The sequence below is a fragment of the Pavona decussata genome, unplaced genomic scaffold (assembly GCF_977016875.1).
Source record: "Pavona decussata unplaced genomic scaffold, jaPavDecu1.1 SCAFFOLD_108, whole genome shotgun sequence".
NCBI classification, from domain to species: domain Eukaryota; kingdom Metazoa; phylum Cnidaria; class Anthozoa; order Scleractinia; family Agariciidae; genus Pavona; species Pavona decussata.
In genome coordinates, this window is record NW_028145522.1 from 87,445 (window position 1) to 104,232 (window position 16,788).

At 38.2% G+C, this 16,788-nt stretch overlaps 1 protein-coding gene across 1 annotated transcript; it reads right to left on the minus strand.

Moving 5' to 3' along the window:
* Positions 1 to 1,427: 1,427 nt before the first annotated feature.
* LOC146470947 (uncharacterized) lies at positions 1,428 to 14,134 on the minus strand. Its single transcript, XM_085121367.1, has 10 exons — positions 12,865 to 14,134; positions 11,993 to 12,073; positions 9,454 to 9,621; positions 9,263 to 9,302; positions 8,681 to 8,698; positions 7,879 to 8,017; positions 6,695 to 6,800; positions 4,515 to 4,810; positions 1,940 to 2,014; positions 1,428 to 1,588 (listed from the first exon to the last, which is right to left on the minus strand). The coding sequence occupies exons 1-9, from the start codon at positions 13,162 to 13,164 to the stop codon at positions 1,960 to 1,962; spliced, it is 1,203 nt and encodes a 400-aa protein (XP_084977493.1). The 5' UTR covers positions 13,165 to 14,134; the 3' UTR covers positions 1,428 to 1,588; positions 1,940 to 1,959.
* Between the last annotated feature and the right edge of the window lie 2,654 nt (positions 14,135 to 16,788).

Genomic DNA, 16,788 nt, shown 5'->3' on the forward strand with positions numbered 1-16,788 from the left:
AAAATCTTGGTGTTTACTTCTGGTTGCTTACAAATTCTACGGAAAATGATTAGATGATCCTTTTCTCGATATGATAGTAAACAATTATTTTATTTTATGAAATCTATGCTAAGAAAAAATTTTTAGCGAGTTTCTCAATAAATTATTTTACGCGTAGAATGGAACCCGCGCAGTAACCGAAAATTCCATACTTCATATCTTGCACAATTTATATCTTTAATTTCATTTCTACTAGCTTCACGCCATTTTCCTTAGTGATAGCAGTAGTCTTGGCTGAAGATTATAGTGGAAGAATATTTTAAGTTGGTCAATTCTACGTTGAGAAATAGTTTTCCGAGTTTGCCGGTCAGTTAATTCAGCCGTCATTAATTTCATCCGCAAACTGTCGGTACTTAAACAGTAACTCTCTTCCGGAGTAAAAATCTTCGTTTTCATTGCTCGATGATTACAAATAATTCTCTATACGATAAGAACATCTTTTTCTAAATATGATAGTGAAAGAAGTTTTTAATTTGGTCAAATCCTTGCTGAGAAATAATTTTAGGTAGTATCTCAATATATTCATTTCCTCGTAAAATAGAACCCGCGTAGTAATTGGAAATTCAATACTTCGTATCTTCCATAAATTATATCTTCATGTCTGTTTCTTCTAGCTTCCAAATAATTCACTGAATGATTAGCAGATCTTTCTCTTAACATTATAGCGAAAAAATCGTTTAATTTAGTTTATTCCACACTGAGAAATAGTTTTTTATAAGTTTGTCGGTCAATTAATTGAGCCGTGAAATTTATGTTGCGAAGTAAAAGGCACTTTACAGTAACTGTGTCTTTAAGAGTAAAAATATTATTTTTATTGCACTTTTCTTCATAATCATTCGCTAAATGATTAGAGGATCGCTTTTTAAAGAGTATTGTGAAAGAAACTTTGAATTTGGTCAATTCTTCGCTGATTCTTCGCAATTAATTAACCAGTGAAATTAGGCTGCTTAATCAACGGCACTTTCACAGTAAGTGTGTTCGGGAGTAGAAATATTTTTTTATTGCTCGTTGCTTCCAAATAAGTCGCTAAATGATTAGAGGGTTGTTTTCTGAAAAATATCCCGAAAAAATCATTTAATTTGGTCAATTCCACGCTGAGCAATATTTTTTTAGACTTCGGTTTTGAATAAATTTACGCTTAAACTCTTCTTTTTTGAGGAACATATCTAGTCGTTGTGGAACAAAAAACCGAGTCCCTGTCTTACCGGCACAAGTCGAGCATTCATCACCTATGGATAATATTAGTGTCATCACGTGCTGATGTCTTGTTCTGATGTAGCGTAACGATTTTAAAATAACTCTAAGACAAAGACACGTCTTTATTAAAAAAATAACTTAATTTTATTGCAAGTTGTATTATTATGTGTAAGAATTAAAGGATCTAATTGTGGTTTTAAAATTAGCCAACAACAATAATTTTTGAGGTAGCCTTTTTCTTTTAATCTCCTGTTTAACTACTAGAAGGTTTGTCTCCAGACAGTAGCTTTCTGTGATTCATCCATTCATTGAATGTGCTGGGGGAGCTGTTTGATATCTTTACAAGGAGAAACTAAAAACAAGGAAACATTGAAAAAGTTAGTGACAAATATAAAACGTGATTATTTTAAAATATAATGAACAGGAGAAGCGAAGATGAGAGAACAATGAAACCCTGTGGCTGTCCATCAATGGCTTCTTTTGTTTGATAAGAGAACAAGACGCACGTTCAACGGTTTGTAGAAAACACAAGCAAATTAAATAAAAAACGCCAATAAGACACCAGAGAAGAACGTGATAGGGATAGGGAGGTGATAGGGAGAGTGGATTAAAGCTTTTAAGAATGAATAATGAAAACGAACAAACAAACAAAACAAAAAAAAAGCTCGTGTTATTTATTAGTTTTACAGATATTACCGCTGACCTTCAAAGCATCCATCATCGTCAATGAGCACAGTTCGTAGACCGGGAGAGACTGGACAACAAGGCAAAGCTTGGCCTGGAACGAATATGAAGAACAAGTTGGATTACGATCGATTTCGTGCACAATACGTCGGCGTCTGCGTCTGCAAACTTGGTTTTGCAAGACAATACGTGGGTTGCGAAAGGTTACACAAAAGAAGAATAGTATACGGGATTGATAGGTAGAAATTTTGTGGATTTCGAGAATAAAAAGAAGAACGTTTGATATGGAATAATTCAATAATAATTCAATGATCAGAAATCGGTGTTTTGTGTGTGAACAAAAGCCCTATTCGAAATGTTTTTGCTGCCTGCACAAGAGCTATTCGGTATAGTGTACACATAGCCTTAAGAACGATAGTTTCAATCCACCGTACGGTAAAAAACATGGCGGCTGTACATTTTACCACAATACCTTGGGAGCTTCAGACAGTCTGTAGACACATTGGAAGCCATATTCTTTGCGGAATTCGTCCCTGGACTAACAACATTGTGTTTGCTAGTTTTAAAGTTTTTAGAACTTCTCTGTGCGTTTAGGGTTTTCGAACGCTAAGAATTATGGGTAAATGTACCGGTCACCATCATTTTCGATACGGTAGATTTTATTTCTAACACAAGGGCACCTTGTCGACCAGGGCCCAGATTGACGAAAGCCTCCAAATAAAGTTAAGATGGATTCAAAGTATTATTCCTTGACAATAGCCTACTACTGGACTAACAATAGCGTATTGCTAAGAAAGGTACTTACTGGGACCGTGCCTACACTGATACAGAGGTATTTTTGCTCAGTTTATGGCTACGCGGGAATAGTAGTTCTTAGCAACGGCTATTGAAATCCAAAATTAAAATTGGGGGTAACCACGCATATTTTAGAGACAATTAAGCAACAATTGTTCTTAAAAGCAGTAAAATGCAAAACAATGTTTGGCGTTTTACTCCCAATTGAAGCTTTCTTATTTTCTTTTTTGATACCAAGAGCACTTGCTAAGTTCCGCTTTCTAAGCGTAGTTTTAAACTGCGCAAAAATATACTTGTATTAGTAGGCACCACCCATAGGAAACCCGAGTATCTCGAGATGCCCAGAACGTACGCGGAGTAACAAAAGTAAGCACCGTCCTTAAGATGGTTCAAAGTGTTGTTCCTTTACAATAGCCTATTGCTGGACTAAAAAATAGCCTATTGCTAAAACGATACCTACTTATAATTATATGAAATTAACACTTCATGAAGTTAACACGAATTTTAAAAATTCGCCTTAATTTCTTTTTTAATTTTAACTTTCGCGTTGCGCGTTAATTTCTGCGACCTTAATTCCCATTATTTTCGCCCCAAATTCAAGATACACTCCAGGAAGGAAAAAGCATTCGTCGGTATCATGGACACTAGCTGTGAAGAACGCCCAAAGTGGCCAGATTCCTTTGCTTAACCCCTATCTTTAGGGACAATTCCACGTTGTTTGCATTTCGGACTTTCACACTTAGCCTCATTTTGAATTTTTAACACCCCATTCGCGTTAATTTCCATTATTGCAAAGTAATTTTTCCTACAATTCGCGTCATTAATTTAAGTCGTGTAAACTTCAAAGACCCTTTAAATGAACACAAGCGTTAATTCCTATAATAAGATAACTTAGGAGGTTTCGTGAATCTGATCCATAAACAACAGCGTTTTCTTAAAATCCACTAAGGAGCGCAACGTGCATATCACCAATAATAGTTAGAAAATTTCCCAAAGTTTGACTTGAGGAAAGTTTGTAAATGCTCCGACTCATATGTTTAAGAGAAGTTGATTAGCTGAGACTACTGAAAACCAAGCCTGAGTGAGGTGAACGTACCTTCTCTTTGGAAAAGTGCTGTTTCCTTAGCATCTATATGAAGAAAGTGGAGAAAAATGTGAACTCGGCGTTTCTCGTGGAATTAGAAAAATATACTGATTGATCACACAATGTGAGCTCTTGGTTGGCTATGCAGTTAACAAATCGACGGCAGTTTTCTATGGTGTATACTCTTATAGATCATAAATAAAAATAATAATAATAATAATAATAATAATAATAATAATGTAATTCAGTGTTATACGCTTTCAACATAAGCGAGAGGGTATGTCTGGATTTCCCGCACAGTAAAACCTGGTTTTCACTAGCGCTGGACGCAAGCACAAGCATAAGAGCTTTATGTCAAGTGAAAACCAAAGCGACGCAAGCAAAAGCAGTCATAAATCGCGCTAAAAATACTTCGGTATTTGTAGGCATCGTCCTTAAATAAATTATCTGATCTTATCTTTTTTTGATCTTCTACTTCTACTCGCATAAAGAAACTAGGTCGATACTTTTTACTAGTTACTCTTTGCTTGTAAGTAATTTCTCTTAGAAGAGGCTGTGATTTTTCTATACCTCTCTTGACACAGTTGATTCTTGTTTAGAACCGGTTATATGAACACCTGCCGGTAACGCAACAACTCTTTATGGTCAAAGATTACCTAACTGGAGTCATAAATTACCATTTCATTTATAAAATTAATTTCGTTTTCTAGACTACCTTAATTTACGACTAAATGATGCTCTGGACTTGATAGACCAAGCACCAGTCATTCCATGTCGAAACAAAGACGACGGCGAGTCACTGACAAAGCTTGCACGTGTGTTCATGTGTGGAGACAATTGGTTCTCGTGCTCCATCCAGGACACTGTAGCGTCTGTGGAGGACCTCTGATGTCCACCACGGGATTTAGGCTGAACGTGGGTCATGTTTCGTGTATACCTTAGAGGCTTTCCTTTTTGATCCGTCAGGACCTCTGATCCGAGTACCTTGCGAAAGTCCCTGGATAGATGAGCCTAGAATGAAGAGAGAACGTCAACTGGAGTGTAGATTTTCGGCGGTATTTGACTTAACGTCTTTTCAGAGTGCTTACCTTTTGTAAAAATAATTGTAAAACTGAAAATGGTTTGAATCCAGTGGTCATGTCATAATTAAGTACGTAAATTATGATCATCCGGGTGAGTGTAGTCCTGAGAAGGACTGTTTGAGGTGACATTGACTGACGTTTCGACAACCTGAGCGGAAGAAGTCGTCTTCATAGTGAAGTGAATTGTGGAACGTCAGTAGATTGCATAAATGTTTCCAGTTGTTGACCTCATTGGTCAACGAAGTCCAGATTATTATTGGTCGTTTGTCAGTTAAGCAATAACGCGATTGGCTGTGAAGACTCTAAAAAGTGATTGGTGCGCTTCGATCCGTCTTTTGTTAGTAAAATGTACGTCGGTTAAATCTCTATTAAATCATCATACACGCCACATGTTAATGGAGAAAAGGAGGGGTGTAATTTTCCTGCATCCGTACTGAACAAGCTTTTTTAGCTAATAATTTTGTAAATGGCTTAGTATTTTGAGGGGCTTACTCCAGGTAAGCAGGTAACCAGTCACCGTACTCTCTATAGAATAGGCTGATTTAAAAAGAGAAAGGGAACGTCTGTTGACAAAAGGCGCGCGCATCAAGAATACTCAAACGATAGTCGAAATGGACTCGCGTCCACACTATTCCGCGCACTCTCGCGTCCTCAAAAACGTTCCCGTACTGTTGCTAAATCACCCTAGTATTAAATTACAAGGGCATTATAGGAATACATGAAGAAAAGCGTACAAGAGAGCAAGTTACTGATGTTGTTATCTTCACAAAGGCTTTAACGATAATAAGAAGATATTATCATTCACAGCATTATGGAGTAACGTCAATACATTTGAAAAGTATCAGTTAAACAACAGAAATTTCTTTTTTTATCTCTCTCTTCTTTTTGTTTCGTTCCTTTGTTACAGATTTAATGCTTTTTGCTTATTTGTTTGTCTCCTTCAACTTTCAAAAGCATGTTTTATCAAATAACTTGTATATCGTAATTTCATTTATAATATAGAAAAGAGTGTTTTACTGGAAAAAAAAAACACTCGTAAAATCCATTCGAAACTACATGAGGGCCTTGAGTGGCGTATTTTCCATATCCTCACTAGCAAGGATATTGATTTGGTCATTTCCCGCTTTTCACGATTGTTTGTGCAATCAGTGAATAAACCCAGTGAACGATAGATTTGTCTATAGAATGAAAAGTAAAATTACACGGTGGCTTGAAGATACGATTTTTTTTTTCTCGTGTTAAAAACACATTTTTTTTTACCACTCAAAAATAAAATTCATATCCCCGACTCACCGTGTAATATCCTCTATTTATTGATGCACTTCTGATTATTTTTTAATCCTTTGCTGAATAAAATTCAATTTGTAAAAATTCCATTACCGTTAAGGACGGTGCCACCTAATAAAGAAGTTTTATTGCGCAGTTTTTGACTCTGCAGGAAAAGCAGATTTTAGCAAGGGCTACTGAAATCCAAAAAGAAAATTGTGGGTAACCACGCATTTTTTAGAGATAATTAAGCAACAATTACTCTAAAAAAAAAAAAAATACAAAGCAATGTACAGTATTTTTTTTTTTCAAAAATTGAAGCTTAATTATCTCTGAAAAATGCATGTTTACCCCAAGTTTTCTTTTTGGATAACAAGAGCACTTGCTAAGTTCTGCTTTCTCCGCATAGCTTTAATCCGCGCAAAAATATCCTTGTATTAGTAGGCACCGCCCATAGGAAACCCGAGTATCTCGAGATGTGTAGAACGTATGCGCAGTAACGAAAGTAGGGACCGTCCTTAATTCATAAAAATTCGCGACTACTTACTCTGGTTCGTAAATCCCTGGTTCTGAGATGGTAGATGTAACACAACAGTGTGTATAGGCTACTGAGTTTGCTGCTAAAGGTGCGAACATAACGGTAGTGTACATCTCTGAGAGAAAACAAAACAACAAGGGCTAATTTTAAATAAAACTTGCAACTTGCAGCTGAACCCTTGTGTTTATGTACGAGCACAAGAAAGAACTCAATCAATTAAAGAGTAAAAACCGAGTTCAACTCTCCTCTTTACGTCCAAAGGGAGCGAGAGAGCCTGGGACGTAAAGAGGAGACACCCTGGAAACGAGGTTGATAGCAATGTTTGTTCAGATAACTTTCTGTGTGCGCATGTAATTACAAATGTTTCCTAGCTAAAAGTATAAAAGTTTATTTTAATTCGTTCCGGGTTACATTACAGGTTAATTGTCGAAGTATTTTGAGCCTAAGTCCCTGTTTGGTCAAAACTTTGCACAGTTCTGCCTGATTTTCCTGACTTACGTATGCTCGGAACGTTAGGGGGGGGGGGGGAGGGAGGGGACGGGGTATTTCTTATCTCCACAAACTAACTACTCACAATTACCCTTATGCCCAAAATCGCTTATGGCTTGTTTATACGTTTTTGTGCGATTTTTATGGCACTTTGCTTAATGCAACTAATTCTGGCACGTTTAAGGTGCAGTTTTTCAAATCGCCTAGTAGTGTTTCTAATACACTTAATCAATACCAGAAGAGCTTCTGACTACCGTCCTCCTGCTTCAAGAACCAATGTAAAATTATTCACCATTGTTTTCTTAGGACCGAAAATTAGGAATTCTCTACCCAAAGACGTAACAAGTTTTGAGACTCTATTGAGCTTTAAAAGAAAAATGTTTAACTTTCTTGACTTTTAAATTAGGCAATACTTCACTTGATTCCTCAAATTTATTTTGTATAAGAATGTGAGGAGACCTCCATCGTATGAGCCTGGTTGTTTCTGGAGGCCTGCTCGCCATTCAATGTTTGAATTTATTTTTAATGAATCGCGTTACACTTTTATTTTTGTTCTCTTCAGTTTAAATGTAACTGCATGCACCTTGTAATAATATGGCGTTGTAAAGATCTAGGTTTCTCACACAGTCATCAATCGCAAAAAATCTAAATCTCAGGACGCACCATCCTTAACTATCCACTAACAAATCAATAAAGTAACAAACCTCTGATCTATGCTTTCCTCTTCGTGTTCAGACTTGCCTATCTCACTCGGGAAGGCTGGAATCAGCTCTGCGTCTGCCAACACTGGTGCGTCGGAGCGTTCAGACGGCCTCTTCTTGTTGAGCATTTGCATTAGTAAGCCTAGAAACGGCAATTTTAATTTTATGGACAATTCGCTTATGCCTCCTACTAATCGAGTTCGAGGTCTGCATTGTAAGTTACGGACCGAGTTTTTTCTTTTTTTCTTTTTTTCCCCCTTGATTTTTCGCGCGCTATAAATCGACGAAAAAAAAAAACGTGGATTCGTAACTTAGAGTACGGACCAAGAAAGAGGTTAGTAAGATATTTAATATATCTCCGAGGTCAACCGACCGCGCTCGAACGGAAACTTTCAAATTAAGCGGGCCGTACAGTGAAACACGGCCCGCAAAATTGACCAATCGCCAGCTCTTACCCCAATAAAACTATGCTTTGTTATCAATGTGCCGAATAATAAAACATTAGGTAATTTTCACTATGACTACAACTACCAGAATCCTTCAGTCCTTTGTTTCTTCATACTAATTATAGCTATTGTTCTTTGTTCTCTACTGGGATTACAGAATTTTAATTTGAAAAGAGAAACGAAATAAACTTTGGTCAAATGATGCCATCATTTAAATGGCCTATTATTATGCACAATATTGCGGAATAGCCCCTGATTTCAGCCAACTCAACCTACGGCCTCGTCGGTTAAGTATCAGTCGATTTCCGCGCAATTTCGCAGGAAAAATGTTAAATGTTCTCGTTATGACAGTAGATAACTGCTATTTAAATTTCGCCCTGAAAAAGAGCAATGACGAAAGTAGCTCGCGTTTGGCAGGTTGAGTTTTGCTTTACTGTGCTCTGTCATTGGTAAGCAAGCATGCTAGTTTCTCAACCAATGAACAACAAAACCAAAACCAATCGTAACTTTCCTTGGAAGAGTTTTGCTGCACTTGGCGCTGGTTACATGTATTTGCTTCGAATTGCTGTTTGTATCTGTTGTGATTGGCCAGAGTAATTACTTTTTGGTTGAATGACGCTGAGTTTAAAACCACTCTATACTGTATTCTCCCTTCGAGCACGTGAATTCCACTGTGGTGGTATTCACTTCTTCGGAGGTGAAATTTTTAAAAGTAAAACCTGAAGCTTTGCCTGTCTCAGCAGCATTTTCAGAAAATGCTGTTTCAGATCATGTGGCAAACGGCAGAGATCGTTTCCCCATCTCTATGCAGTTTTATTAATCTCTTTATTATGAAAATGGTCTCCTTGGCAAGGCGTCTGGGACCGATATTTGCTGCTAATATTACACCGGGTAATTAATTACTAAAGTCACTGTACTTGGCCATGGTGACGTTGTAGAACTTGTTTTCTGACTCCCGCGCTCTTCCATCGCCTCTACAACCTACGGAAAGGTTCACGTTGGTAATCGTTCAATATATAAACCACAAGCAGCCAGTTTTCGCGTTTGCTCGCAGAAGACAATTTTATTAAGTCCATTTTAAATCCATTCTAAATCAACCTTAAGCTCATTCAACAAACCCTGAAATTCTTACCATTAGCATAATATTTTCTTTACCAAGACATTCGCCAAATGACTGTCCCGCTCGCAAAGCGGACAATCTGCCTCTGTACTGGAACAACTTGGCTTTTATTTCACTCAGGCCTCCTTGATCTTCAAATGAGAAACAAGCTTTCTTCTCTTTACTCTGCGATTCTTGTTTCTTGTAAAAGCACGGAAATATGTCTGGTTTCTGTGCAAGCAGAAGACAATGTTTACTCATTTGGCATGGGAATCCATGTTTCGAATCTTAATGTAACTCGAAAACGCCTGCCAAATTAAGTGGCCAAACGGTAACGCAAGAGAACTTAACCTTTAAATGCGTGTCGACTTCCAATGTGACTACATCTGACCTAAACATAATTGAGACAAGTAACTTGCCTTCGCGTTGTTCAAACGTAAAAAATATCACACTCGGTGTTGGTGCAAGCTTTTCATCGTTTGAACATTTATACATTGTTACGCAGCAATGGCAACAGAGTACAGAATACAGAGAACGGCAAAAACTCTTTTGAGTGATCAGATAATTTCCATTGCATTTGCAGCAATCTGTTATTTAAGAAAGATGCCTTACAATGGCACACGAACGTAAGATTCTATACGCGCGTGAAAAAGAAAAAATTCTCAGTATTTCGCTTACTTTTTTCGGAGAAAGATTTTACTTCCGCATCATGCAAACGGGGAAGACTGCAAGTAAACTTCGACAGCAAATCCCCAACAGGCGTCACACTCGCGTAAACAGCGTTCGCGTTGCCCTAAGAAAAGTACTTTACCTTCTGTCAGATTTGAGTTCTTGTTTGTAGACGAGTTACACTTTTAGAAAACTACTGTTTTGTCAAATTTTACAAACTTCTAATGAGCGGTTCCTTAGAAAACAGTTTATTTCCACTAAAACAATTTTTGGTCAAACGCGCATGCGTGGCTTTTAACTGGGTTTTCATAGCAAAGATCAAACGCATGCAAAAGGGCCTAGCTCTTCGTGAACTTACATTCATCGCTGGGGGATAAAAAATGGTGTTCACAAACCAGAAACTGAGTTATTTTAAGAACAAAACTCAACTTTGTAATCTATTTGATATAAAATTGAGGGATCGCTTTATCGACCTCGTATTTGCTTACCACAACCCTAGCGCGCACTTAATAACGCCATTAACTGAACGGACACAAAGCGTTAGGGCCCCGCCAAACGATTGCAGTGTCATCCAACATTGTTGGACGATAATGCATAGTGTTGAACAAGGTGGCCAAGCGAATGAAACATGTTTGCTGCAACACTTGAACTCAAGGGTCTGGGACCAAAATCTACCCAGAATCCTTAGAAAACAAACCCGCGCCATATTTGACTTGCCCAAAAAATGGCGCGAGACCGATCAACCTCCGCGTCGGACCATATCCTCGCTTTTCCTGGTCTCAACAGTTTTACTTACTCCTTTGTCCTTTCTCTTTCTATTTGAAGAGACATCGATTGTGTTAAAGCTTTCGTCGTTGATCGAGATTCAAACTTTGTTTGTTCGCTATACTGGGGGTTCATCTTGAACACGTACGCGGTGACGTAACGCGCGTAGCAAATATAAACAATAAATCATTGCCATGAATACAGAGACCCGCAAAGTCAGCTTAGCATGCGCGCGTTCAGCAATGATGTACACCGTGGGCAAACGAATGCAACATCGTTTTTCATACCTGAGAACAAAAGAATTGATGCTGGACTATGTTCAAGACCATGTTTGATGGAAGTCAAACTTCCTTTAACATCAAGCAACATCGTGCAACAATGTGATTGTTGGACGATGTTGCACCAACATGTTGCATCCGTTTGGCCGGCATTAATGCGGACAATCCTGACAGAAATCAAAATGGTTAGACGACATGAAACCGGGACCTCTGGATTGTAAGCGTGTGAACACCTTTTCCCAATTGCGCCACAATCTCGCCCCTCTCGTGATCAAACGTGATTTTGGTTTTCTGTCGTTGGTTGACCAACAGACGCGCACGCGCATATCTCGGAACGCGCGCGTAACTTTATTTGCATGCGATTGAAAATAACGAACTCAACGGGCGGAAGGTTTTTAAAAAAACTTTAAAAACAAAACGTTTATCTAAAAAACTTAGGAAGACGGCGTTTCGGCCGAAAATCTAAGGCCTTCGTCGGTTTAAAAAGTGAGAAATAAGCAAACGCCTATCTAACAATTCACAGTTTGCGCGTGCTACAATCACGACGCGTAACGAAAAATCACCGAGCGAGAGAACAAATCACGCGAGTGAGCTTTAAATTCCCGGAACGTCAATATGTTTATAGATAAACGTTTTTTGATGAACGTTTTTTACAAGTCAGAGTCGTATACAACGGTTAGATTACATTATGTCCATTCCTGACAGCAATTTCAGTATTTTTCATACATACATAACTTTATTTCAATTCGGATTTAGTATTAAATGTCAAAAAATTCTAATTCCAGCGCTTAATTTATCATCATTCATACTTAGCTAGCACTTTCCCTCGACTTAACATTAAAAGTTATTAAATTTCCCACCTTTTCACCAGTGTTTGCTTTCTCTTCCTTCTTTTTTCTCTCCTGTTCACAGGGATCGTCAGTAAAACTGAGATTTTTAAACTGAAATATCAAACACAAGAAAATCCCGTGAAAAATTTTTTGGAACATTAACATGAGCAATTACAACCTAGTTGGAGTTCTATCCTACAATAGATTGTGTTTCCCCCCAGTGCCTCGTCATTTTTTCTCTTATTATGAATTGATATAAAGGAAACTCACTAGCATCAGCATGAATACGCGTGCGCACATACTAGCTCTACACCAACGTCCGGCGACACCAACAACATTCCCGCAGTTTGATTTAAATTCGTGTCAGAACTCAATCAAATCAGGGGGATTTAAATCTTTTACCGACATTTTTAAATCATGATGCCTTAGATGTCCAAGCGGAAAGGCCCCTGTACGATTTCTCTTTAATCGGGAAAAGGTTGGTTTTCTCGCAGCAGTAAAATCGGCTAATGCTTTGTTTGTTTTGTGTTTTTCTTTTTCTTTCCTTTTTTCTTAGTTTTTTTTTTTTCAATACACATTGTCAAATCTACTGGTAAGTCGTTTTGTGACGATATGAAAATTGTGCAAAAAGATTTAATCGTACCTCAAAATATGGTGTTTCCTGTCAGCTTTGTAAGCAGCAAAAAAATTGATTTGGCGAAAAGAAACTTTCAAAAACCTACCCAAACAAAAAAAAAAATCTGCTTTTGATTTTGCAAAATAATACTACAAAGAAAAAAAAAGGTCAAATGTCATGAAGCAACTCAAATGTAAGCTGTGAAATCTATTGCCCGATATTTCATATTTCTATATTGTAAATATTTAAGAAGTTTCATGTTCTAGCTTCTAGTCATTTTACTGACCTTCTCGGCTTCTTGATCACAACCGACCGTTTTTTCGACAAGATCTCTGACATCCAAACAAACGTCGCCGACTGAAGCCGGCGTGTAAAAGCCACGAACACTCTGCTTCATGTGGCGGTTATATTTCTCTTGCCAATGATCCTCTGCGAGCTGCGATTTATAGTAGCAGTTTGTTCGAATTCGTACTTCTCTCTCACCGTGCGCCGTGGAAGGCGCTTGGATTTCGGCTCGAAAATTCTGCTTCAAGCTTCGAACAATGTCCTTGTAAACTTGATTCTCGGATTTTTGTGACACGACCATCTTGTGTTCTCAACCGTGTTTGTTTTTACATTGAAACTGGGGAGTAAAATAAATGAAATTTGGTTTGCTATGGATGACACCAGGATCAAACAGAAACATACAAGTTTTTAAAACTTACAGTTATCATAGGGACGATTGATGACGCGTTACGTGACGACATTCTAAACTAATCAGCGCCCACGATCCGAAACGGTTTTAGTTTTAATTAATGAACCATTGGTTTGTTTATCTTGTCTTTTTTGTTTAATTCCTAACAAACAATCACTTATTATATTGACCCTTGCTCCCAAGGATCTCACAAATCTGTCAATCTCAGACTGTTTGATTTCCAAAGATTTTTTCCAGTAAAAGACGGTGCCTACTTTTGTTACTGCGCATAGGTTCTGCGGGTTTCCTATGGGTGGTGCCTACTAATACAGGGATATTTTTGCGCGGTTTAAAACTATACGGAGAAAGTAGAATTTAGCAAGAGCTCTTAGTATCCAAAAAGAAAATTGGCGGAAACAATGCATTTTGCAGAGATAATAAAACTTCAATTTTGGAAAAAAATGCCTACATTGCTTTGTAATTTAGCGCCTTTTAGAATTAATGTTGCTTAATTACCTCTAAAAAAAAAGGCGTGGTTACCTCAATTTTCTTTTTGTACTCAGTCCAATTGCCCTTTCTAAGATTGGCTTTTCCTGCATAAACTGCGCAAAAATGCTTCCTTATTAGTAGGCACCGTCCTTAAATCTAGTTATCTTATCGTGTCTTAGGTAAGACGCGTTATTCAAAGTTATAGACAATAAAACTGCCGCGTTTTTCCCTACTAGTAGAGGCCTCTTTTCCGTTGAATTCGATGAACTGACGGGCGAGAGGAAAAGAGAACTCTGCCCTAGGTCGAAACGGACTTTGATTCAACCGCCGTCCCTAGTCGTGGACGTCGCTTACAAAACGCATGCTCACTTTATTGTTTGTTGGCCGTGACTTATGTCCACTGACTCTTGCGACGGCATTCGTTTACAATTACTCCGTTGTCATTTAATGAGCCCGAATAGCTCGGTCGCTAGGCAACCGTAGCAGGGCAGAGGTCTCTTTCCCTGGCGCCCGTCAGTTGGGCGAATACAACAAAAAAGAGGTCTCTGTTACCGACAACCAAATTAGCCAAGTTGATTTCCTTTTTGAAAAGGAAAACTGACTTAAAATTGATAACTATTTTTTTGGCAGTTTATTATCAATAACTTGGTTCAAACACTGAATTTATTTATTTATTGTTATTGACAACATGTCAGTTCGTGAGACAGTTGTTGACAAGTATGTGCATCTACGCCATGTTTATTGTTCAAAGTCAACGGTTTGATATGCGCAGTAGCACTAGTTACCAAACTCTCACAGACAAAAATAAATAAATCATTTTGGTCTTTAGAGCGTGGAAAAGCTTTATCTAGCAGTAACAGTTGTGGAATGCAATAAATTGTTGAAACGTTTTCCTTCAGTTTGTCGAGGTCCTTATTTTACTTAAACTTATTTCATTTTTCACTGTTTTTAAACTCACAAGTTGTGCGGAGCATCCCCTCCTACGCTGCATCTCAATTACCTCATAAATACAGTAGTCCGCCGTTGCTTATTAATATACAGTTAATGCATACTTGTATACTTTTCAACTGTCTGGGGAACAACCCCCTTATAAGGAAGTCCAAACTTTTTCACAGCCCTGGCAGCGATACACTTCAGCTCCAAAGTTTTTCTCTCAGAAAGAATCCATCGGGCCTCATCAGTTCGAGCCATCTCTGTGGGTGTTTTACCATCGTTGTTAACAAAATCATGGTGAGCTCCTGCATCTAGCAACACCTTCAACATGTCGGTCAACAAATGGAATTTGTCACCACTGGGTCTGAAAGTCACGGCTCTGTGTAGCGGGGTATCTCCATTGTTGTTGATGGCATTAACGCTGATCCCTGCATTCAAGAGGACCTTAAAGGTTTTGACGCATGGAAATTCAAATTTAGGGAGATATTTGTGTCGGGTTTTATAATTAACAGCCAAATGCAGCAATGTATTTCCTTGATCATCACGAGGACTAAAGCAGGAAAGCATTAGCGGTAACCATGAAACACTTGCTCGTCCTTCGTCTTCAGAGAACTCAGCTTTGGTAAAGAATTGAAACAATTCTAGTAAAGAATATAGACGGCTATTCAGCACCTTTTTCTTTTCCTCTTTCAGTCGTTGTGGTTCGTCTTCAAGCTCTTTTGTCAAGTTCACTGTCTGTTTCTCATGCTCCAAAACGGCTTTAGAAGTATTATTCAGTGGGTTGACACAGGGAGCAGAGGAGTTATGCTAGAAATGTCAATAAAAAAACGTCTTACCTCTTAAAATTGCATTCTTGTATTTCTTTGCGTAATTAAAACCTCATTTGCGAACCAAATATATGCATTCATTTGCGATCGAATGCGATCGATCGTTTCGAACCGCCATTATTTTGAAAAGTGTCGACCGCTGTTTGTTGGGCCAACTGACTGTGGGCAGTAAGAAAAGAGACAAGGGATGAAACAGATTTCGGTCGAATTTTCGTTTCCCAATAACTCGCTACATATTCAACAAATGAGCCCCAGTATTTGCATGCGGTATTGCACTTACGCTATCTTTAAGCTGCCTAAGCCATTACGATGAAAAGATTCATTAAACGGGCCTTTTACAATCGCTCATTTCGGTTGAAAAGTTGGCTTTTCGTGGGATGTGCACCGCAACATACTGGTGGCGGAAATACGTCATATAAGGTGTCATGCACATGACCGGAAGCAATTTGAATGAGTTTATTGTTGTGGATTTATTTCCACGATCTTCTCCTTTAGATTTTTTTCGCTGCGGTAGGTTTTACTAACTTGAGAAAACGCGTTTCATTTCAAATCTCCCTCCAAGCTCTTGAAATCAGCTGTTGTTTTGAATTTCGAATTAGTAACGGTTGACTTAACTTCCGATTGCAACACATGGTATGTCACTTCCGCCACCAGTGTGTCTCGGTTCACATCCGACGAGTCACGTGGTTCTATGTTACTCCCCTTGTCATTTTATCTTCTCGGCACTTCGTGCCTCGTTCGGAAAGCGTCGCTTTCCGAAAATCATTCGTTGGACTTCGTCCAACTGAATACACGGTCCCAATAAACAGCGGTCGACACTTTTCAAAATAATGGCGGTTCGAAACGATCGATCGCATTCGATCGCAAATGAATGCTATAATTGGTTCACAAATGAGGTTTTAACTACGCAAAGAAATACAAGAATGCAATTTTAGGAGGTAAGACGTTTTTTTATTGACATTTCTAGCATAACTTTTCTTACTATCATGATAACGTCCTACTTTCCTACCTATACGCCCCCAAAAATCTCTCAGTCTTGTTTTCTAGAAGTTTTGCTTGTTGATGTCTACATTTAGCCAAAAACAACAGCAACAACAACAACAATGAAAATTGATCTAGACGGGCAATAAGATAGTCATTAGGGACACGACACCGGTAAACGTGAGATTCGCGTTCATGTTGTTCTTGAATAATTAGATTAGTGGCACAGATGAGACTTGTACAAAATATTTGTGACCTTTGATCCTAACTACTCAATTTTACTGAGAAACTGAAAACAGCGAGCGTA